This window comes from Eulemur rufifrons, chromosome 7, assembly GCF_041146395.1.
Source record: "Eulemur rufifrons isolate Redbay chromosome 7, OSU_ERuf_1, whole genome shotgun sequence".
Lineage (NCBI taxonomy): Eukaryota > Metazoa > Chordata > Mammalia > Primates > Lemuridae > Eulemur > Eulemur rufifrons.
The window spans coordinates 138,353,054-138,377,194 of NC_090989.1; the positions used below are offsets into that span (position 1 = coordinate 138,353,054).

General features: G+C 41.0%; 1 protein-coding gene across 9 annotated transcripts in view; it reads left to right on the forward strand.

The window, feature by feature from the left end:
• Positions 1-24,141, forward strand: part of TGFBR2 (transforming growth factor beta receptor 2) — an 86,723-nt gene that overhangs the window by 49,184 nt on the left and 13,398 nt on the right. For 6 of the 9 annotated variants that reach the window (XM_069475467.1, XM_069475463.1, XM_069475466.1 and 3 more), the window contains 2 exons: positions 14,382-15,181; positions 16,843-16,984. The exons of 1 other annotated variant lie outside the window; for it this stretch is intronic. In XM_069475467.1, the coding sequence (XP_069331568.1) occupies positions 14,382-15,181; positions 16,843-16,984 (942 nt within the window). Of the gene's footprint in view, positions 1-1,212; positions 1,222-4,170; positions 4,266-14,381; positions 15,182-16,842; positions 16,985-24,141 lie in introns of all 9 variants that reach the window. 2 more of the 9 variants (XM_069475462.1, XM_069475464.1) reach the window with 1 other exon arrangement.

A 24,141-nucleotide genomic window follows, 5' to 3' on the forward strand; every position in this document is an offset into this window, starting at 1 on the left:
TGGCATACATGCTGGCCAGCAGGACACTCATCTTTTGAGAAGACAACATAGGCTAGGGGTTAAAGACATGGTTTCCCTGGTAAGATTATCTGGGTTCAAATCCCAACTCAGCCATTCATAAACTCTTTGTCCTTGGGTGAACTACTTTGCCTCAGTTTTCCCTTCTGAAAAATGGGGTTAGAAATAATGAGTACCTTAAATGGGATTATTTTGAGGATGAATGAATTTATTTGTGTGGAGAACTTATCACAGTACCTGGCACAGAGCAAGTATTCAACAAATTTTGGCAGTAAATAGTTACCATTATTCCATTAGATTGAAATGTCTTATCTTTGGCTTCAGCTAGATGAGTGAGGAGTTTTGCACCAACATCACGTACTCTCCTCCTTCCCGAAAATTCCTCCACGTGAATGGTGTTGAGGTGCGATCCGTCATAAGCAGTCCTGTGAATCAGAGTGACATGTTGACTGTAAAGAACGTTGAGGATGCTGTTCACTGCATTGTACTGTCGTCTTCATGAGGAAGCCAGGAGAAGTTTCTTTTAACTCTCTGTCTTAGAAAGATGTTCTCCTCATGAGGACCTGTTTGCTTCTGATCTCAAGGACTCTTTGAAGCATAGCAAGCAGGGGTTGGCAAAATTCTTTCATAAAGGGCCAGAGAACAAATATTTTCAGCTTTGCAGGGGGTAGAGTCTCCTGCTGCAGCTGATCACCTCTGCTGTGGAAGCAGCCACAGACAGTATGTAAGCGACTGGACGTGACTGTGTTCCGGTACAACTGCATTTCCAAAAACAGGTCTCGGGCCAATCCCTGATAGAGGTAATTTTGTTTTTTGTATTTCCCTCTTAAACTCTAGCTATCAGAAAAACTTAAGAGTCAAACCCGAGTCATGCTTCTAGCAAGTATGTATGCACGCAGTTTGTATACTGGTATCACCCTTGCTTGGTTATCTGTGTTTACCCTGTTTTCTGACATTTATATCCCATTTGTTACAATTCCAGCTCCCATTTTGACTTTTCCTGTATCTTCTTTCACTGTGTCTATTTGTAGGTTGCATGAGATCTTTTTAATGTCTTTTTTTCTCTTTTCTGTAACAGGATAGGACTATAAGCAAATACATCAATTATAACTAGCTACCTGAGAAACCTGGACTGTAGAAACCACTTCTGCCTCAAATGTTACTATGTGGTTAAGTAGGGAAGCAGACCCTCAGATGTGCGCTGTCACCCAGTGGTGTGCATTGCTGGCCTGGAAGCTGTGTGCAGGTGTTGGCAGTCGACATGGTGACGCACGCTCTCTAATCTGTGAAGCTGAGAGAAGGGAGGAGAAGAGGACTTCTCGTAGCCACAAAGTTTCATTCCTCCCTCTCTCATTGTTGTAGAATTTCTTTTAAATGAAAGCAGCCTCTTCGGTTTGCAAGCCTAACTCTGGCAGGAAGACAAATGATTTTTTTACAGTATCAGACACGCGGTTTCCTGTCTATGTTTAACTTGCTAGCAGAACATCTCAGCTAGCTGGTTCCCTCCGGGCCCATGTGACCTTCATGTCCTTGCCGCACACCATGCGGCAGATCCATTCTGTGTATCGATCACATGCCTTGCACATTTTGTTGACTTGCGTTGCTTTCTGCATAAGGGAAGACTTAGAAATGCTCTCTTTCTCCCAGATCTCATTTTGTGCGTATTCAGCTCCAGCATCAGGGAGCTGGCTTCTTGGGGAAACGCTTGGTTCTTGTGTATAAGAAATGAATAGAATAAATGGTGCTTTGGCAGCTCTGGAGGATTCTGGGTGTGCTGCCTTTGAACTGTGCACTCATGCCTCAAAATAGCTGGCTTGCCAGCTGTGCATTTTTGTTTCAAAAGAAACAAACCAGATTTACTTTCCGGTCTAAATGCAGAAGAAAAAAATAAGTGTGGAAATATGGTTGAGAAAAGTTGTTAAAAGAGGAAGAAAATGGTGGATTAAAGTCAGTAGTCTCATTCCTGGGAAGAGGAATCAGTTATTTGAGGTGATGACTCAGAGCTCAAGGAGCCTTTGATTGTGAACAAACTTTAGTTAGAAAGCAAGTTTTGACTCCATCAATATGGCCCGTGTCTGGCCAAGGTAATAATAAACCCTGTGCGTGCTTGACGGCATTGTGACTCAGTCAAGCGAAACTTAGACTGTATTTGAAGTGACTTAAGGCAAAGCAACTCACTTTTTTAGATTTTTTTCCCCCTTAAACAGCAAAGTAAACAAAGATGTCCTGAGGCCAGATGTGATTTCTGGTTGTGAATGTTTATCCTCTGGAATCTCATTCTGATATGAATCATGGTAGAGGGAAATCCAGTGTGGACACAGATTGTCTTGAATTCCATCCACTGTCTATGAGTGGCCAGTAAGGCAATTGGATCCCTACTGCTGGCATTGCGGCGAGGTTCTGGGGGTTCCTCTGCAGTCTCATGTCTCTGCCACTGCGGTTCCCATGTGTTCCATAAACCGCACACCCGTGGGCAACGGCACAAAGGGCCTACCGAGACTTTTTGCTACTTTGTGAGAGTTCCAGTGTCCCACCAGAAGGAAAAACCTCAGGGAGCAAGCTGGCCACTGTGACGTTGGCTTTCGTTTACACCCTTAAAAACTCCCGTGGCTGTATTCACCACCATTTGGACATCTGGCTGACTTGCCTTTAGAAAATCTTTTGTGACCTTAACTCACTCTTGTATGTTGCCTGCTATGTAAATTATCAATTTTACCATCAATTACTGTGCTTATTTTTAAAAAGTTAACTTCAGAGAAATAATTTATGTTTGCTTCTCTACTTTAAAAAAATATATGTATCTTTTGTTGCCTCATGAGAGGATATAGTTGGTTTCATAAAAACAACTGATCCAAAATTCAATCATTAAAATTCCTTCCATTTTCTGGGCCCCATCCTATTCAAAATACCTGTTTCTCCCGCCAGGCTAATGTAGTCATTCTCAGCCTTGGCTGCACATTGGAAACACCTGAGGAGCTTTAAAAACTACTCATTAACTGGGTCTTACAGTTTCTGACTTAATTGGTCTGGGGCCTGGTATCAGGAATTTTTTTTTTTAATTCCCCAAGATATTCCAATATGCAGCCAACAGTGGAAACCACTGGACTCAAGACAGTTTATTCTGCCAACTCTTTTTATATTTTTCACCGTGTTCCCCATATAACCTGGAAAGGGACGGTAACAATTAGAGAATGGCAACCAACACAGGAAGTGGCTGAAATTCAGCCTTCTAAGGTTAGAAGAGGAGAAAACCAAACACACACCGATATTACCCCATCCCTGAGGAATAACAGGATTCTTTACTACAGGATATTATTGTGTTTTCTACAATTTACAAGCAATTACTTCAGAACGGGGTCAAGGGCCTCATTGGGAATAGGCATCTCAGGTTTTAAAAACGATTTCATTCTACCTTAAGGGAAAGCACATTTTAAACCTCAGTGTGTCCAAAGGTTAGATGACAAGGTTTGGGGGCCACTCTGTTGTCAAAGACAAGGCAGGGACCAGGGAGGCAGCGTGCATGGTTTTAGGAGGTGAAGATACGCAGGCGGGGAAGGCACCGCAGAAACCTATGGTTCCCATCGAAAGCCAGAAGAAAAGAGAGTATGTATTTTGGTGGCCCAGCAGGTATTGATAGTGTGAATAATAAATGTGCTTTTCCCAAGTATCTAGTCTCCCTGTTGGAGAAGGTGCGGAAATGAGAAATGCATCTCTGCTTTCAAGTTTCCTGAGAATATGAGGGTCTCTAGACAGACAAGATATAATCCAGAGAGGCAGCCAGAAAAAGAATCAAAGCATCAGGGTCAGTGGGGGATCCTAAGAAAATTCAAGCTTAGTAGTCAGGAGACTGTAACACAGAGAAGAAAATGAAAAAATCGTGCTCCAGAGACCATATATCAGGCCTGAGGCTCTGTGGAGGGACAGATGTGCCACCATTTCCTGGACAGAGCCTGGCATCTGGTAGGCACCCTGTTAACGCTGGTGGCCCTCCTTCAGGGCAGGGCAACAGAAGTAGCAGAAATCTTTATCCTAGGGAAGAACAGGAAGGATGAAAAGCACAGTGGAAGGGATGCCTAACCCAGCAAAGACAAAATCAGGGTTTTAATTGCCTGAAATGACCAGTTTTCTGAAACTTAACAGGTAGATATAAAGTCAGATATTTGGTTCAAACAATCAATTGCAAAGGAGCACTTATCAAAAAGCTGGCTTGGCATCTGTTCATGTGATAAAGACTCGGGGGTTTAGAGGTGAGTTCAGGTCATTCTGAAATCAGGATGATCTGGTTGAAAGAATCAAAACAAAACAACAAAAAAACAAACTGTCAGTGTTCTTAAACTGCACTTTTTAGAAGAGAAGGTGTGAGTCCCATTGTAATCTTTGCTGCACAGATTACATTCTAACTGTTGTAACTGGGTCTGGCAAAACACATCATGGAGAATCTTAAATAGCAAAAATAGTTTCAGAGAATAGATCACTGTATACTTAGAAAAAAGGTCCTGGCATTGTTTGGGTGCTGTATGCTTGGCAGGCTAACTTTAGGGTCTGATAAATACATCAGACTTTAGAGTCTGATAAATATATCTTTTGAAAAGTAATTAAAGGAAACATTGATATTCCACTTGAAAAAGAAATGATTTAGGGATATGGGTTAAATGTGCAACAGGAGTTTAAGAGCTCTCATCCCATAGAAGAAGAAATAATTTTGTTGTCTTTTGCTTTAGAGAGCAGCATGAGGAGCAATAAGTAGAGGTACAGTGAAGCTACATTTGAGTTAATATAAGGAATGATTTTTTAAATATCCCAAAGTTTAGACTTTATCCAAATAGATTTGCAGTTAGCTGTATTGAAATTTGATTATCATTTGATAACAGGAGAGTGGTGTCCCTCTATTGTAACATTTTCAGTCAGAGATTTTACCCCTACCTCTCAGGAAAATTCCAAAAGAGGTTGTCATGCTGGATTAGAGACTACATGTAAAACTCTTCTGTTGGGGAGAGAGGTAAGAAGGAAATAATACAAAGGAGACCGTGGAAAGGATTGGGAGTGGGGATGAATAGCTTAGTTGTGAAATATGTGCAATTGGAATAAAACAATCACACAATTGGAGAGAAGAATTCTTCCATCATTTGGGGAAAAAATATTTTCAAAATCTGTCTAGAATGTCAAACAGCACCGTCAATGTGCTGAAAGTTAAATTAAATCCTGTATACCCCGTGAACTCACTGCCCTTGTGTTGTTTAATTTAAATGATTTTTTATTGTTTGCCTGAGTTTGTTTGCTTTCTGTTGGGATGACGGATGGGGAATCATATCTCATTCTGCACTCCTCCACCAGTTAATTGACTAGAACATTCTCAGGGATCATTTTCTCTCTGGCTAGTAGTGAATACAGTTGTACCAGAGCTTTGCAAACAATGCCACTAAGAAATTTATTTTTAAGAGAGAAGCTTCTCTGTGGCAGAGTACCAAAGAACAACCTTCTATTTTCTTTTTTTTTTTTTTTTTTTTATTTATTTATTTTTTTTTTTTTCAATTTAATTTTACAGAATCAAAGAGTCTAACAGTATATCTTGTTAGATACAGTATGTCCTCATAATGTATACATTATTTCTTGTACAATGATATGAAATAATATGGGAAATATTCATGATAAATTATTAAGTGAACAGTGCAAGTTAAAAACAATAGTTTCATATTTTTTTCCCCACCCCCCCTTTCCCGAGTCAGCACCTTCAAGTGTTACCACTCCCCAAACGGTGTGCAATGCACTCATTGTGTAGGCATACCCCCATCCCCTTCCCCACCCCCCACCTCAGTCTGATGTCCAATTGATGTCATTCCCAGATTTGTGTTTAGGTGATGATCAGGGAAACCAATTTTCTGGTGAGTACATGTGATGCTTGTTTTTCCATTCTTGGGATACTTCACTTAATATAATGGGTTCCAACTCTCTCCAGGAGAACCATAGAGATGTCGTATCTTCATCATTCCTTATAGCTGAGTAATATTCCATGGTATACATATACCACAGTTTACTAATCCAATCATGTATTGATGGGCATTTGGGTTGTTTCCACATCTTTGCTATTGTGAATTGTGCTGCTATAAATATTTGGGTACACGTGCCTTTGTTACAGAATGACCTTTTTTCCTTTGGGTATATGCCCAGTAATGGGATTGCTGGGTCAAATGGCAGATCTACTTGAATCTGTTTAAGATACCTCCATAATGCTTTCCACAGGGGTTGCACTAGTTTGCAGTCCCACCAGCAGTGTATTAGTGTTCCTGTCTCTCCACACCCACGCCAACATGTGTTGTTTTGGGTTTTTTTGATAAAGGCCATTCTCACTGGGGTTAAGTGATATCTCATTGTGGTTTTGATTTGCATTTCCCTGATGATTAGAGATGTTGAACACTTTTTCATATGTTTGTTAGCCATTTTTGTATCTTCTTTTGAAAAATTTCTATTCATGTCCTTTGCCCACTTTTTGATAGGGTTGCTTGATTTTTTCTTGCTGATTTTCCTGAGTTCTAAATAGATTCTTGTTATCAGTCCTTTATCTGATGTGTAGTATGCAAAAATTTTTTCCCATTCTGTAGGTGATCTGTTTATTCTCTGGACTGTTTCTTTGGCTGTGCAGAAGCTTTTTAGTTTAATCATGTCCCATTCATTTATTTTTGTTGCTGCTGTGATTGCCTTGGGGGTCTTCTTCATAAATTCTTTGCCTAGGCCAATGTCTGTAAGAGTCTTTCCTACATTTTCTTCTAGAATTCTGATTGTATCACGCCTAAGGTTTAAGTCTGTTATCCACCGTGATCTGGGGACAAGAATCCCTATTCAACAAATGGTGCTGGGAGAATTGGTTAGCCACTCGTAAAAGACTGAAACAGGACCCACAGCTTTCACCTCTCACAAAACAACCTTCTATTTTTGCTAAAGCAGTACCTCTGAAACTTTAATGTGTAAATGAATCACCTAAAAAACTTTTAAATGCAGATTCAGCTAGTTTAGGACAGGGTTGAGAATCTGCGTTTCTACTAAGTTCCCAGGTGCGGCTGAGCTGCTGGTCTGGAGACCACACTTTGAATAACAGGGTGACAAGATATTCTTCTTCCTGTGACATGCCAACAAAACTTTTTAAAGATGCAGAAAACAGTGGTGAGATCTTTGAACTCTACAGTTGCAGAGCATATATATAGTGTCATGGCTTGGATTTCTCTTTCACTGGCTCTCACATTCTCTCTCTCTCTATATGTGTATGTGTGTATATGTATGTACACAAACACCCAGACACAAATACACACATATATATATACACATAAATATATATACACACACACACACACACACACACACACACATTACAGTCCACATTCAAATTTCCCCAAAGTTATGAGTCTGTTGTTTAAATTCAGAATCCAGTCAAGGACCACAAATTTAATTTGATTGTTTTGCCTCTTTAGTATGTTTTTTGTTTTTCATAACATTGACTTTGAACAGACCAGGCCATCTCATTTATATCATAGAAGGACTTCATGTATTTATCTGATGTTTCCTACTTGATTAGTTTCTGATTAAATATTTTTATAGGATTCTACTGGTGTTTTTATTGTAGGAAGATTTTTTTTTACAATAACTCTGCAAAAAACAAATTCTGCCATGTGTATTCAGTCATATTATTTGTACCAAGAAAACTACAGATATACACTTAGATGATAAACCATTAAAAAAAAAAAACTCAAGAAAGTGATAACCATAAAAGTCAGGAATAGTGGTTACTTTCTGGAGGGAGGGAGGGGTTGTGATTGAGCTGGGGAAATTGAAGGGACTTCTAGGGTGGCTAGCAAAGTTATATTTTTTGACCTGAACAGTAGTTACAAGAGCGTCCGTCTTATAATAATTCATTAAGCCAGACGTTTGTTGTATGTGCTTTTCTGTATCTGTGTTTTATTTTGGAATGAATTTGGTTTTTTACAAGAGAGAAATCAGAATAATAATTTATGAAGGCCATGCCTTGCTCCTGGGCTAAGTATATGATTTCAGATCCTCCTGGGAGAAAGGAAAGAGGAAGAGAGAACTAACTTTTTTATTTTTTGAGCACCTACTATGTTCCAGGAACTTCACATATGTAATCTCATTTCATTCTCAGGATCCCCCTTCCAAATATCAGTCCCATTTTAGGGGTAAGTAATTAGGGGTTACAGTGATTCTCTCAGGGGCCCCCAGCTGGCAAGTGGAGCCCTCTTTCCCCCAGGTCTGAATGGCTCCAAAGCCTTTGTTCTTTCCATACCACCAGGCTGCCTGCCTAACAGTGAATCCACAGTTCTGTTTAATAATGTTGAAAATTTCCAACCACATGTCTCACACAGAGAGGCCAGACTTAGTTGCAAAATAAGGAGACATTTGCAAATGTCAGAGTCTTAATAAATAAATATTTTTTTAAAGACAAATGTCAAATTCTTTTTTCATTCTTTCTTTTCTTTCTTTTTTTTTCTTGGTTTCCCAAAGATAAATGTTAGTATGCCATTAAAAAAAAAAAACAAAAACAAAAAACTGGCAGAAAACCTCAAGGGGAAATCCCATGGTATACTTTGCTTTAGAGTGATTGAAAAGTAAACAAGTTGCCTTATAACTTGAGCATGGGTGTGTGCGTGCCTGCTCATATGCCCACCCCCCCCCACACACACACAAACACACTAGGGGCCAATGAAAGCAGGTTGCTCCCAGCCTCTTTCAAATCTTTTGTTATGCCAACACTATTTCTAAAAGGGTTTTAAAATTGAACCTCTCTAATTCATGATTTTAAATAAAAATCACTTGGTATAATAAAAAAGACACTAAATTAAGGCCAACATGGTAAAAAGCCAAAGTGGGTCAGTTAATGCATCTTGATAAAAAAACAAATCAACACAGCTGAATTTGAGAGATGGACCCCTACTTTAATATTTGAATTAGTTTGGCAACTCCTCCATTCAATAAAGGAGCTTAGGGCAAAAATTTACTAAGATATTAATTTATCTGAGCAACAGAAGGGGACACAGATGATAGTTTTCCACGCACTTTGGTGCATTGGTATACTAAGGAACGTCACATACCAAGAGACTCTTGTGAAGTTGACAGTAAAGCTCTAACCACAAGGTGTTCACACACCAGTGTGTTCACCTAAAGCAACAGAATATGTATGCAACTGGCTGAGATCCAAAGAAGGAAATCCTGCTAAAGAGAGACATGCTGAGGGAAAGGAAGAACTTCCTGTCTCAAGTCATTATGTTAATTACACCATTAAAAGGACAGCATTCATTTATTGAACACCTACTGGGGACAGCTTTTATTTAGTAAGAATACTTATTTACTAAGTAAACAAGAATGTAGTAGAAGTAAGCAAGGCTCAATATCCTCCTCTGTAAAATAGGGGTAATAACAGAATCTAACTCTCAGGGGTTTTGGAGAAATAAAGTAAGATGATGTTTATAAGATGAATCGCTCAGTGTGCAACCCAGTAAAGACATTTGATGTTGGTTATCTTTTTCACTGTTAAGAGATTTCAAAGGAGGGCTTCCCATCATTCTCCACTGCAGAGCTCCCTTCACACTGGGCAGAAGCTCTGAGAATCACTATTGTCCCTGTGGAGCACAACACGTTAAGACAGACGGATCTCCCACCGGCACAAGTTACCAACTTCCCAAAGAAAGGAACGAATCTCAAAATCTCTTCTAGGAAATCCTGGCAAAGAGACCAGAGCTCAAATGCCTTCACTCTGGCAAGGGCACTTTGCTTTTTGTTGAGTGTGTGCCATGGACTTCTTGAAGTGGTGAAGCCTGTGGAACCCGCTTCTCAGAGCGATGTTTCTAAACGTTTAAAGTATAACATACAGTATTTCAAAGAAAACCAATGACATTGAAATATAGTGATCTAATATTTTTAAAATGAATTCGTGATACAGTAATGCGCGTATCTATAATAATGCTTTCAATAACAAGATACAGTAGCAGATATAAAAAAATTGAAATGTCTAAGTGGTGAGTGTAAGTATGCTGAGACATCTACAACAGATATAATACAGTATGGAAATTCTGTGGTTTCTGTTGGTGACAAAGCCATAGGCCCAGATAATAATTGGAAATGTCAATTTTTAATTAAAGGTTAGAGAAAATAAAAAGATGCAATTTTGCCCATTTAAATTCACGGACCCACTAAACTTTATTTACGGAGCCCAGGCTAACGTTTACTATTATGGTGCAAAGCCTTATTTTTTATGAACCTTGGAGAAATTCAACCTTTATTTGATGATACTCTTCAGAGTATTAGTATCTAGTTTGATGTTGTCACTATTATAGAAGTAGTTCCAGTAGTTCCAGTAGTTCCACAATTATGTGTTGAGTCCCCCTATGTTCTAGGCCTGAGATAGGCCCTGACGAAGAACGAGAAAGATTTTCAGGTTCTCCTTCATGTAAAACTTTTTCTTCCCAGGTCGGGAAAAGATGCACATTTGCAAGGACAGTACTAACCTGTCATTCTTAGTTATGAACCAACAGAAATAGTCTCCACACACAGAATATACCACTATAGACACATTTTCCAAGAATTGCCAATATCACTCATTGGATGGCTATAAAATCGCTTAGTCCAGCCCCCTCCCGATAAAGAAAACCACTTTATCAAATTGAGAACTTACATGAAGTCATTCTTAATTGGCTGTCAACATTTGACAATGTGAAGTTTAGAGATCAGGCGTGGGATTAAGATCAGGGGTCTTTCCAGTCAGGTAGAACCAATTTCAAATGTCAGCTTTGCTGTTGCCTAAATTTATGATCTTGGGAAATTACTTAAATTCTTTGATCTTTAGCTTCCTTATCTGTAAGATGGGGTTTATAATAATAGCAGTTTCAACATCATAGGGTTTTTCTGTCAATTAAATTTACATATCATGTAAAATCCTTAGTATACAACCAAGTATATGCTAAAAGTTCAGTTTATAAGTTTCTCTGTATTTGGGGGTTGGTAAGAAGACATACTTCCTGTTGGTCTCTGAGTAAAGGAGATGCCAGCTTGTACCTGCACCTACAGCAGTTGGTTATTCTAGCAGCAGCCCAAGGGTTAATACTGCCACAGGGTGTGGGTGGCTCTTGTTTAGATAAAGCCATATCCCAAAGCTTCCTTCCAGCCTGGCTTGTTATTGTTAGGGTTTTTCACTACCTCTTTGAAGTTTCATGATTGACAGATGTTATTCAATAATTCCTGCCCACCCCTGAAAGTTTTTACATGTAGGTTTTCAAAAAGAAATCACAGGAAATTTGAGGGGAAAGTGAGTCTTTGGTTCCTGACATTGAACTGGGGATTTCTAAAATCTAATTCAGTCTATGCCACACATAAACTTCAGGGGATTTTTGTTTTTGTGTTTCCCTTAGCCTGAAAAGGAATATAAACTAGCAAGGAAGACCCTTTTCAATATGGCTAGGAATTACAAAATTATTGTGATAAATGAACAAGTCATTTGTATGTTTTAATGAATTGGAGATACAACTAAGTAATTATGCAGTTAATATTTAAAATTTTCTAACTGCTTTCCTCATATGTGAAAAAGCATATTCACATTTGGCCAAATATTCACATTTGACCAGTGCATTCTCTCCAAATCGTACCAATGTATTACAGGTTATTAAAACAACACCTGGAGGACAATGGTCAGAAAACTTTTTCTATGAAGGGCCAGGTAGTAGATATTTTAGGCTTTCTAAGCCAGATATGATCTCTACATCTCTACTGCATGAACTTCTTAGTTGTTTTTTTTTTTAAACAACCGTTTAAAAATGAAAAAAAAACAAACAATTCTTAGGTCAACAAGGCTATACAAAAACAGGCCATCAGCCTTTGAGCCATAGTTTACCAGTCCCTGCTATAGAACATAAAAAAATGTGAGGAATATTATTCTACATAGATAATCATACATTCAGCTTCTACAACAAACATTTGTTGAGACCCATAAATTGCCCCATTCTGTGCCAGGTGCTGGGTATATCATGGTGATCAAAATAGACCTGGGCATGACTTGACTTTGTCATGAGAGAAGCAATAGGTCACCATCAAACCAATTTATGATTGATTGTAAGACATTTCACGTAGTTACAGACATGGGGAATTGAAACAAGTGTGTTCTTCAAGCAAACACATTGACTGGATACTTCAGATAACAGAGGTGGGATTTGAGGGAGGAACACTGTGATCTGCTGTTGCACTTGAACGTGGTTTCTTCTGTCCCCTTGATTTTGCTCTCCACGGTCACACTTTGCTGGACAGCGGGGACAGTGGGTACATCTCCACAGGAGCATTCTATCTTTGTCCCACTGCCACTCCTACCCCTAGTCCTGCCTCTTCTGTGTCCCAATCCAACTTTTACCTCTTGCCCTTTATTTTTTTAAATATTTTAATATGTCTTTCAAAAAAATTGTATTTTTTTCTCTTGATTACTGAAATTCTGATATTTTGGGATTTCTTCTCCAGTTTTAGTGTCATCAAGTCGACTTAAGACCTAAGAGTTTCACCTAGAATATAGAGTCAGTGCACGTTGCCATTTCCACTTAGACTTACCTTAAGAACAAGTAGTGAATTATATTAAACCTAAACATTCCAGATCGGCATGTACGAGCTTCATTTCTCATTGTTTTGTTAAGTGATGGTATCAAAAACCCGTAGGTAACGGGTTTCCTGCAAGAGATCATGGTTATCCTCATTCCACCTGGAATGTACTCTCCTCACCTCATCAACTTCATCACTTTTTTTTTTTTTTTTTTTTTTTTTGGTCAAACACCTACAGTAGGTGAAAACCGACAATTGAGTAACCACAAAACTCTTCTCTGAAATGAAGTGTGGCTCCATATCACCTACCCAACCTTTTCTTTTCTATTCCCCCAGCTTGGGAGAAACGTTCTTTCTCCTTAACGGAACACTCTTTCCACCCATCACTGACTTTGCCCTTTCTTTAGAGACAATTCAAAGGCAGTACTTGTCATGCAGCTTCCCTGTTTCTCTAAGCTTTTCCACACTCCACCAACACCTAGGTTGTGCCACACATTTAGCCCCCACCCCAGATACCAGATATTCCTAGGCATTTGTATATGTGCCCTAACTCCTCTACTGGGTACTCTTTGAGGGCAGTGCCATGCCCGTCATAGACACTCAGTCGTGATGTATTTAGTGAATAAATCTAGCATCTGAATGTGAGGCCTGCTTGTCAGTGGGTGCCTTTGAGGGAAAATGGATGACACACGAAGTAATAAAATTCTGGCATTCTTGCCCAGTGGAAGCAGCCCAGCACAAGCTTTCATTAAACTCTTACTGTCTTTTGCTATCTCCTGCCTACTGTATGTTTCTATTCATGTCCTTCTTCCCTAGAGGAAAGCTGTTTAACCAGAACCAATGAGGCTAGCACGTGAACCAAAGTTTGATGTACAAGACGTTGTACTTAGAAGCTGGTGCTAAGGATTCATTTCCATCAACCCACAGGGGCCTGCTTCAGTGTTCCAAGTCATAATACTGGCTGCATTGCCATCTTTAACTGCTCTGACCTCTGCAGCAATGTTCCCATTATTGCTATTAGATATTTCAGTTCCATGAAACTACAGATTGCGTGCACACTGCAAGGAGGAATATTGAGTGGATATAAGACAACTTTCCAAAGAGACCCTTTCCACAGACTCCTCTCCCCACCACCCGTAGGCCCAGAGTTGATGTCCCAAGGTAGCCTGGATGCTGATCAGAGCAGAACAAGTTGGAGCTTGGAAAAAACAAAGACTAGGGCAGAACTGTGGCAGTCGCTTTATTTTTACCAGATACCATATATGCCAGCTTTTTAAAGGCAGGTGCTGTGTCATCTCTTCTATATACCCAATGCCTCCTGCAATGCCTTGAGCTTAGTTAACACTCAGCAGATGCTTTGTGTCTTTATTCAACAATATTGAGGATTAGCTTAGCTGTGTGCTAAGGATGGTTTACGGTAGTGAAAAAGAAAGACATGTTCCCTGCCAGTGTGGAGTTTCCAGTCTGCAGGGGCTGGGGAGAGTAAGGAAAGAGATACAAAACCAGTAAGTAGAGTTATACTTATTTAGTTTAAATTGTGCTGCATTGTTACATAGGAAAAGTATGTGGTGTTATGAGAATGTATAAAACAAGACATTTTCCAAGTTTTTCTAGGCTTCCCTCAGGGAGTGACATTTAAGCTGAAAGTCAGGGGGAGAGCAGGAAATGTTGAATGGATGGCCGGAGGCAGGGAAGGCTGGATAGAGGCTTGAGGCGTGGACCCATTTTCTGATAGTGTTTACCTACTGAACCCAACTCCTCCTCTCCTTGTTTCGTTTCCATATCAGACTATAACAGCAGCAATCCTGACTTGTGGGTAGTCATATTCCAAGTGACGGGCGTCAGCCTCCTGCCACCGCTGGGAATCGCCATAGCTGTCATCATCACCTTCTACTGCTACCGTGTTAACCGGCAGCAGAAGCTGAGCCCGTCCTGGGAAACCGGCAAGCCGCGGAAGCTCATGGAGTTCAGCGAGCACTGTGCCATCATTCTGGAAGACGACCGTTCCGACATCAGCTCCACGTGCGCCAACAACATCAACCACAACACAGAGCTGCTGCCCATTGAGCTGGACACCCTGGTGGGGAAAGGTCGCTTCGCCGAGGTCTATAAGGCCAAGCTGAAGCAGAACACTTCAGAGCAGTTCGAGACAGTGGCAGTCAAGATCTTCCCTTATGAGGAATATGCCTCTTGGAAGACAGAGAAGGACATCTTCTCGGACATTAACTTGAAGCATGAGAACATACTCCAGTTCCTGACAGCTGAGGAACGGAAGACAGAGTTAGGGAAACAGTATTGGCTGATCACCGCTTTCCACGCCAAGGGCAACCTACAGGAGTACCTCACGAGGCATGTCATCAGCTGGGAGGACCTGCGCAAGCTGGGCAGCTCCCTGGCCCGGGGCATTGCTCACCTCCACAGTGACCACACCCCGTGCGGGAGGCCCAAGATGCCCATCGTGCACAGGGACCTCAAGAGCTCCAACATCCTCGTGAAAAATGACCTGACCTGCTGTCTCTGTGACTTTGGGCTTTCCCTGCGTCTGGACCCTACTCTGTCTGTGGATGACCTGGCTAACAGTGGGCAGGTAAGTTAGAGCTGGTGCTAAATCCTATTTTTATTGAGCCTGGCCTTACTTCGCCTCTTGATCCATATCTACTGCCTCTTGTCTCAAACAGCCCTGCCCCCGGACACTTGTCTCGGGAATCTGGCCAAAGTACGGAGTCTACCTTGGGCAAACCCCTCTCTCTCTCCTGCCTATATACCTTTGCTAATGAATAGCATTTCTCCTCCTGTCTTCAGATCCTTCCCAACTCAGGAGAGACATATTTCTCCCTGAGTCAGTCCTCATTTGTTTTCCATTTGCAAATGTTTTTTCTTTGCTTCAAACACTGTTAGTACTTTATTTTTTCACTCTCTTGTGGTTGTACTCAGTTTTTTTCTACTCTATACTATGGTACAAAGAAACTAATATAACCATTCTAGAGGGCGATCTCCTTGAAGTCCAAATCTACGTCCATGTGGTCACCCAAGATATATAGCGCAATACCTTGAACAGTGAAAGTGACCAATAGGTATTCATAGCGCGAGTGAGCAATTGCATTCTGAAACATTCTCACGGATAAAAATGGAAGCCTTTTTGGCTAAGGACCTATTGGAAAGTGATTGGAAATTACCATGACATCTTTTACAAATGACGTACCTCGCGTTTTCACACAGTGCCATCCATCCAGAGCACTGTTGTTGTTTGTGGCCAGGTGGCAGGGCATGCTTCTGAAACGTTCAGCCACCACCCAGTAGGCCTCTGTGTCCATGGCAGCGCATGCAGTGTTGGGGTAAACACTGAAACACAGGGAGACTAATGTGCCAGAGTAGTGAGTCATGCAATGAGCCGTTAAAAAGAAAAATTTCTTCTAATACATGCCAGTAAGAAACATTCCTTGGAATGATAAATCAACTCGCTTGGCCTTCCTTAGACGGGAAGGTAGGACTTTATTGTTATTTAGTTGATCTATACATACTACAATATCAAATATTTAAGTGATCCGTTCCCTAGAAATATTTTTTTTTCCTTCTCCCTATGGATCTCATGTTTTCATATTACCAGTCACAGAGATTAGTACAGGCCTAAACGTCAAAATAAAACTACATGGCACACCCATCATAGTTACAAAGTGATCCAGATTCGATCTTTTACTGTGAAAATACTTCTATGCAATTTAATTTCATAGAGATTTTATGAAATTATACTATATCCTTAAATCACGGGAGTATGCCATGGGGTCAACAAAGATTAAGACTCAGTCCTTAACTGATCAAAACTGATTGCAATTATTATTTTTAGCATAACTCTTGGAGTATTAGGAGTGAAAAAATATTTAATTTTCAAAAGCAAAAACAAACATCTAAAATATCACAAATATTATCTCCCAGGTTATCTCTAAGGATGTTATTGAAAAATGTGATAACATGTATCTTGGGGCTAGATAAGGCAGCCCTGGGACTTGGCACTTCCTTATTTTGGGCATGCTTTAATTATAGTCTTTAGAGGGTTTTCAGGCAGAGAACACGTATTTTTTAAAATAACCATTTATGCTGTACCTTTCTGTGCAGTTCCCTTTATTTAAAACAGCACTGTGATTTTTTTAGGCCATCATCTGCACCTGTGAGGAACGCATCAGCTATATTGTGCAAGCAAAAATGCAGCTGGAATTAAATGATGGGCCTCACTGTTTGTTTTTGCTACAGGTGGGAACTGCAAGATACATGGCTCCAGAAGTCCTAGAATCCAGAATGAATTTGGAGAATGTTGAGTCCTTCAAGCAGACCGATGTCTACTCCATGGCTCTGGTGCTCTGGGAAATGACATCTCGCTGTAACGCAGTGGGAGGTATGTACTGACCACTATCTTGGTGTAGTGGTGGACTTGTCTTCAAAATAATATCATGTTATTTTCTCCCAGGGGTTACAAAGCAGTTAACTCCATAATAAGAGCTTGTTGAGATCTGCTGTTATACAACCATTCTGGAGTTATTTGAGATTATGCTAAAGAGCCTAGGTTTCTAAGCTGAAAGCCATGTTTGGAGCATAAAGTTCTATATATCCTTTCATAAAGTTTTGTATAATTACTCTTCTCTTGACACATCTCTCCACAGATATTTAGATATCTGGCAAGAGATGAGCACTAATAATATTTATAAGAATCATCTCTATCAACTGGACAATAGTATTCAGATAAGCATCTGACTGTTGTTTCTTTTTGTATTTTAAGGTTTTTCCAAACTATAAGGTCTGGGAAAAGGATTTGACTCAGAATTTACTTTTATGGACATGAGTTTCTTTTGTTGGGCAAAACAAGCAGAATGGTTTGATGTCTTTGTTTAGGTTTTGAACTATCTAGTAAAGAGGTTATTGAGGAAGGCCATTGTCTCTCTAGTTAAGCCTCCACAACTGATTGGGAGACTTACTTTTTTCCTGCTTTTCCTCTGCAAACCCAAGGTGGTCCATCTGGCTCGCTCTTTTTTCCCCAAGTTCAGCCACTTACTTTCTTTTTCTCTTCTAGAGTCATTTCTCCCCGACAACACTGCTAGGGCTTTCCAGATTCCCTCTGCTCCAGCTTCTCTGCAAGTTGCAGGCTGAGTCCTTTTCACTGTTAGAGGCTCTTCCTACTGCTGACTGTGAGAGTGTAGATAAGGATTGGCAACACCTGGGGTGCAAGAGCAAGGCCCTTATTCTAGAGAGGATTGTCCGCCGGCTGTCCAGGAGGTTGAGAATGGCTGAGATCTACATTACTGTATCCTTTCTGATGCTCCTGTCAGTAGTTTCCATCAGAGTCTTAGGTCTCACCTGAGAAATGTATGCATCCCACCTTAGTCCTGGTTGTCTGTCAAATAAAGCCACGCTAACCCCAATTCTATTTTTATCGTTTTGTTTTGTAATAATTTTAAATTTGTGGAAGAGTTGCAAAAATAGTACAGAGAGTTCCCATATACTCTTAACCCAGCTTCCCCTGGTGTTACCATCCAACCTAAACCATAGTGCAGCTATCAAATTAACATTGGTACACACTCTAATTAATTTATAGACCTTATTTGCACTTCCAAGTCCCAAGTAATGTCCTTTTCTGGAACAAGATCCAGTCCAGGATCCCAAATTGACGTAACGTGCATGCCTCCTTAGTCTCCTTCACCTCGTGACAGTTCCTCAGTCTGTTTTTGTCTTTTTTGACCTTGACTCTTGTGAAAGTTTAGACCAGTTATTTTATAGACTGTCTCTCACTTTGGGTTTCTCATGATTAGATGAGATTATTGAGCAAGAATAGCACAGAAATGATGGTGGGCCCTTCCCAGTGCATGGTATCAGGGGGATACAAGATGCCCCTGTGTCTGATTATTGATGTTAAATTTGATCACTCGGTTACAGTGGGATCAGCCAGATTTATTCCCTGTAAAGATACTGTCTGTCCATTTGTAATTAACACATGCCTTTTGGGAAGATACTTGGACATGTTTCTAAAAATACTAAACACCGCTTTGGTAAAGATACTAGAAACTTTTCATAACTTTATCCACGAATTTAAGGATCCATCAATAATTCTTTGCTTATAACAGTTATTAATGTAATGTTTGCTTAATGAAGATTTTCTATTTTTCTTATTCCTTCTACATTTAATAAGCATTTAACTGTAAGGAAGATCTGTACCTTCGCCTACTAACGCTTGTTATTTATTTATGTATTTATGTCGGTATGGAATTTTGAAAATTTATTGTATTCTAAGGGTATCCAATGTTGTCACTGTTTATGTTGTTCCTTAAATTGCCACGGTTGTAGTCACTGGGCCGAGCTCCTCAGTGTTTTGCCCAGGGAAGATTGAGTTGGCAGCATTGCTGACTCTGATTCTTCATCTGGTTCAGAACACGTTTAGCCAACTCGCCACGGTGGGTCCGGGTCACTCCCCCGACCCTGCATCTTGCTGAACCATCACCTATTTTCCTGGCCCCTTTACGTGGATGGCACTTCCTATCTGGCTGACGCTGTTATTTCCTGGTTTCCTGCCTGAGATTTCTTCCCCCGTAACAATTCCAAAAGTAACTTTGTTTTTCCTTGCACAGTGAAATTTGTTTAAGCAAGTTTCAGCCATTGCAAATAATTTTCTGCTTGAAAGCTTTGACAGTTCCAAAATGAATCTTTAGACGGGTATGAGTTGTGTCAGAGACAATGCTGTTGTCACTGTCAGAATAAATTTACCTAGATTTCAGTATCTTCTCCTGTCCTTTCAAACTTGTTATTCTATAAACATGAGCTGGAGATCGTGTCTCTATCTTTCCCCCTGTCAGTGCAGCCAGCTTATTAAGGCCCTAGGTGAGCTCCCTGTTTTCCCCGTTATCTCTGACTAAAGCCCTTTCCTGTTGATATTTGCTGAGTACAGAAGAATTTAGGCTAATAGGGAAGAACCAAGTTCACCAACTTTTACGAGGTCTAAAAACGGATACAGTACAAACAAGTTTTCCCAAGGAAGGAACAGGCTCTGGTTTGTTCAGCTAGTCTCAAAAAAATCTTTCATAACCTTTAGGATAAGAACAGATGGCTCTGGGGAAACGGGAAAGAGGCCATCCTGGTTCTCATTTTGTTTGATTGTAAGCCCACGGTGCTGTTTCTCCCATCCCCCCTCAGGCTGCAGACACCACCGTTATCTCTCCATCTTCCCTCTACACAAAGCCCTTCCCTTGATTAAGCCTGCGACCTCACCTCCAAAGCTCCTTCTCTTACCGTGGCTGCTGCTTTTAAAAGCATCCTTGTTTTTGTTTTTTCTTTCTTTTTGGTATGTCTTAAAACCTTTAAGACAGATTTTTAGCCTAGTCTTAGTTTCAGAGACTTTTCTTTTACATTCAAAAAGTCCTTTGGAAAGCACACGAAGCCTAAAGGCAGGCGCATTTCCTCCCCGTGTGTGCCTTTGTGTCCACCGCTGGGTAGAAACACAGATGCAAGGACAGGCCTTGACCTCAAGAAGCCTGTAGTCATTTATTTTTTTTTCTCCTTTGTTTTTTAAAAAATTATACATGCAGATATGTTTCTTACCTTACAAATAAAAGAGATAAATCCCTCAGTTGATGTTAGACTTTCATTTATAAAGTATAAGGAGGAGGAAGGGATGTTAAAGTTTTTTCCTTAAGTTTAAACTTCTTTTCTGTGGCTTGAAATACACACAATTTTTATTGTCCTTATTGTTTTTTACTGGCGGTCTCATTTCAAAAAAGGAAACATGGAATATGCTTACCTTAGTGTCATGAATTATGTAGGTCAAAATTATTTCACAACTATGCGGACAGTGAAGGGAGCTAGATCTCGGGGGTCATCTCTGTAGGTCCTGGCTGTGTGTATGGTTATGGGGTCATGGTTCCGGGACACTCCTGTGACCTGGGGGGCCTATTATCTGGCCCATCGAGCCACCTACCAAGCACCTGTAGAGAAGCCTCCTCAGGAGGTACAGTGCACCTGTACCACGTGCAGGAAGACGGTTGGATCTGAGTCTCCAGTGACAATGTAGCTGATCTACGTGACAACTACAGTGGATCTGCCCCCTAAAGGACGGTGGCTGTGGCTGCTTGCATTTCTTAGGGTGACCATCATTGGTAATATGGATACAGCACCCCATCCTATAGTTCAGGGGCCACAATTTTAACGATACTTTTTTTAAGCTCTGGAACATTGACCTCTGTCTGTTACCAGCTGTTAATAAGCTGCTGCAGAGGTGACTAGTTCTTTTACTTTCTTGGATGTTAACATTACACTACTCACTACTCGAAAAACATGTTCTAAGTAGCAGATCATCTACCTGAATGAAATAGGATACTGAGCATTAGGGCACAGAAGACTTCACAGAAGAATGTGAAATCCCACCTCTCCTGCCTTTAAGTGACTCCATTCTGTTCATATGATTGAGCCAGAACTCTTTACCTGGATGTTAAGGCCCAACTCTAGGCTCATCTCCATACCGTATTCTTACTTTGCATTCATCATTATGAATGTCTTTTAGGTTCACCTCTGCACTTTGTCTCATGCTATTTACTGGCACTGGAACACTGAAATAGACTTTTTAAACAGGCATTTGAAATGCACTTGTGATAAATGCTGCAGCAAGGGAAGGCAGTGGGCACAGGGGACTGAATGCCTAGGTCCTCTAGAGCAGCAGTCCCCAACCTTTTTGGCACCAGGGACCGTTTTCATGGAAGACAGTTATTCCACGGAGATTGAGGGTGGGATGGTTTCAGGATGATTCAAGCACATTACATTTATTGTGTACTTTATTTCTATTATTACATTGTAATGTATAACGAAATAATTATACAACTCACTATGGGTTGGGGACCCCTGCCCTAAAGGGAGTGCTGCGCTAGGGTCAGGGAAGGAGGGTTAAGTCGTCTCTTAAAAGAAGAGTAAGACTCAGGGGTGTCCTTTTGAGTTACTTCTTTATCTGCTGGCCTCTCCTCTGTGCAAAGCAGCACAGGGAAACAGAGAAAGATACAGCACTATACTGGAGAAGGCTTGGGTGAGAAAATGTAAACAGATAATAATAACGCCCTTCTGAAGCCAGGTGGTACGGCTTCATTTAGCATTAAATTCCACTGGAGAGCTCAAGAGATGGGTTGTAATAAGTGAAGACAGTAATCAAAAGAAAAAGGCTTCCTATCGGAAGTAGGTTTGGTCTCAATAAAGAAAGCCACAAAGGAATAATAACTACCATTGCTTGAGCACTTACTCTATAGATCAATTCATTTAATGTGTCAAGAACTCTTTGAAGTCTGTACTGTTATTAACCCCATTTTACAGATGAGAAAATTGAGGCTTTGGGATGTGGGAAAGTTGTTCAGCGAGGAATCGAAGCCCTACTGTCTGACTTTATAGCCCATGAGCCTTAACCTTCCTGGTATAGTGCTGGCCTGACCAATGGAGAACATGTTTAAAAAATAGTAGCTGTGATTTCCATTATTATTATGAGTGGGATAGTTAGAGCTACTCTGTGCATCCTGGAAGTTGGTGTGAAGCCTGTCTAGCAGACGTGGTGAGGCTGTCACACACTGGAGGAACATCCAGTGATGGCCTCACTTCTCTGGGTGAATCCCTGTTAACAGAATCCCAAGGCTGTTCATTTCTGTAGCATGTCACGGTATTAGTGCTTTAAAATCTGAGATAACTTCCTTATTCTTCTCAGGAGATGTATCCATCATTCATTCACTCAAAAAAGTACTTATTGGATACCTTTTGTTTGGCAGGCATTATTCAAAATGCCAGGGATACAGCAGTTTTAAGAGAAGTCTCTTTCCCCAAGGGACAGGGAATCTAGTGAAGAGCTAATAATCTAGAAAGAGGGGTAACAAACAAATAGATTTATAATATAATGTGGAGGTGGAACGGAAGGTGGGTGTGATGATTTTAGAAAGAAAAATAAAGTAGCTGTAGGGGATAGATAATGGCAGAGGGTGTTATTTCAGACACTTCAGTCCTCTGAAAGAATACAAAAAGCAAACCAAGAACACAAGTCTTTCAGAGTTGTTTGAAGAAAGAACAGGACAGAAATGGCGTGTTACTGTTTTATGAAGAAGGAGCAAAGTCATGAAGTCACCATTCAGCAAGGCAAGGGCAGACCTGGAGACTGATTCTCTTTTACAAAGAAATCTCTGTCCCAGGCTTTTGGTTTGTTTGGTGCTCATGCAAGTGTCTGTGTGGTGTGTGGGAGGCGAAGGCGGGGTCCTATTCAGGTCCTCTTTGCTGAACACAGCAGGCGCGATACTCACGTCATCCCAGCCAGCGCTGCCCACAGCAAACCGACTTCCAAATCCCTGGCCAAGTGAGGCCTTTGAATAGAAGCTGACCCACGGCAGCCAGCTGAGCAAGTGTTGAACGAGTAACACAACCCCAAGAATGGTTCCTTAGTGTATTGTCAGGTTGCTGCAGTCTGTGAGGTGGACAAAAAGTGCAAATTACCCAAAAAGAAAGGAAAGGGGATGGCGGGAAGAAAGGGGGAAAAGGGGAGGGGTTGGAGAGAAGGCTGAGGAGAGGGAGACTGGGATTGCAGCCTTTCATCTTCCTGGATTTCAGGGGAGCACAGTTTAGAAAGCAGATATGAAAACTCAGGGGTACTGCTTTGGGGGAAACTGTGGACAGTTTTGCCTCCCTGTTAAGTTGGAGCTGCAATCAAAACAACAGCTGTGCACCAGATGCTGACTTTCAGAGGAATACCATTGCTGTCTCGGAGACCTGCCTTGGGAGTGTCGCAGAACTGGGGAGAGAGAGGCAGGCATAGTTTCTCTTAAGAGCCTCCTGAGAGAAATTCAAAGAGGCTGCGAGGCCCAGCCGGCAGTTGTGGGTGGCTTCCATCAGAGAAAAGACTGCAGCGAGAGGCAGGAGGAGAAGGGGAAAAAAAGGAAGAGAAAGTCGTTCTCAAGCAATGAAAGAAGGAGGTTTCTTAGAAAAGATGTTGTTTGGGGCACTCCGGGGAAGACTGAGGTGCTCCGCCTCGGTACGCCTGGCTTGGGAAGTGGTCTGAGAGTGAGACAGGAACTTGCTTTGATTAAATGAGTCTGCTGTGTAGACATCTGCCTTGGGCTGGGTGCCCCAGATCCTGCACTGAGAATTTGAGTGCAAGTAGTTTATTTGGGAAGAGATCACAGGAAATGACAGCAATGGAATGGGGAAATGAGTCAGGAAAGGGAAGGAAGCCAGTAAAGGATATCTTTTTTTTTTTTCCAGAATATTAGGGGGATACAAATGTTTTGGTTACACGGATTGCTTTTGTACCACTTGAGTCGAAGTTATAAGTGTGCCCATCACCCAGATAGTGTACATTTTACCCATTAGGTATGATTTCACCCATCCCCTCCTCCCCCCTCCCACCTGCCAGATTTCCATTGAGTTTTGTGTCTGTCTGTGCACATGAGTGCTGACTGGTTAGTTCCAATTTAATAGTGAGTACATGTGGTATTTGATTTTCCATTCTTGCGATGCTTCACTTAGGAGGATGGTCTCTTGTTCCTTCCAGATTGTTGC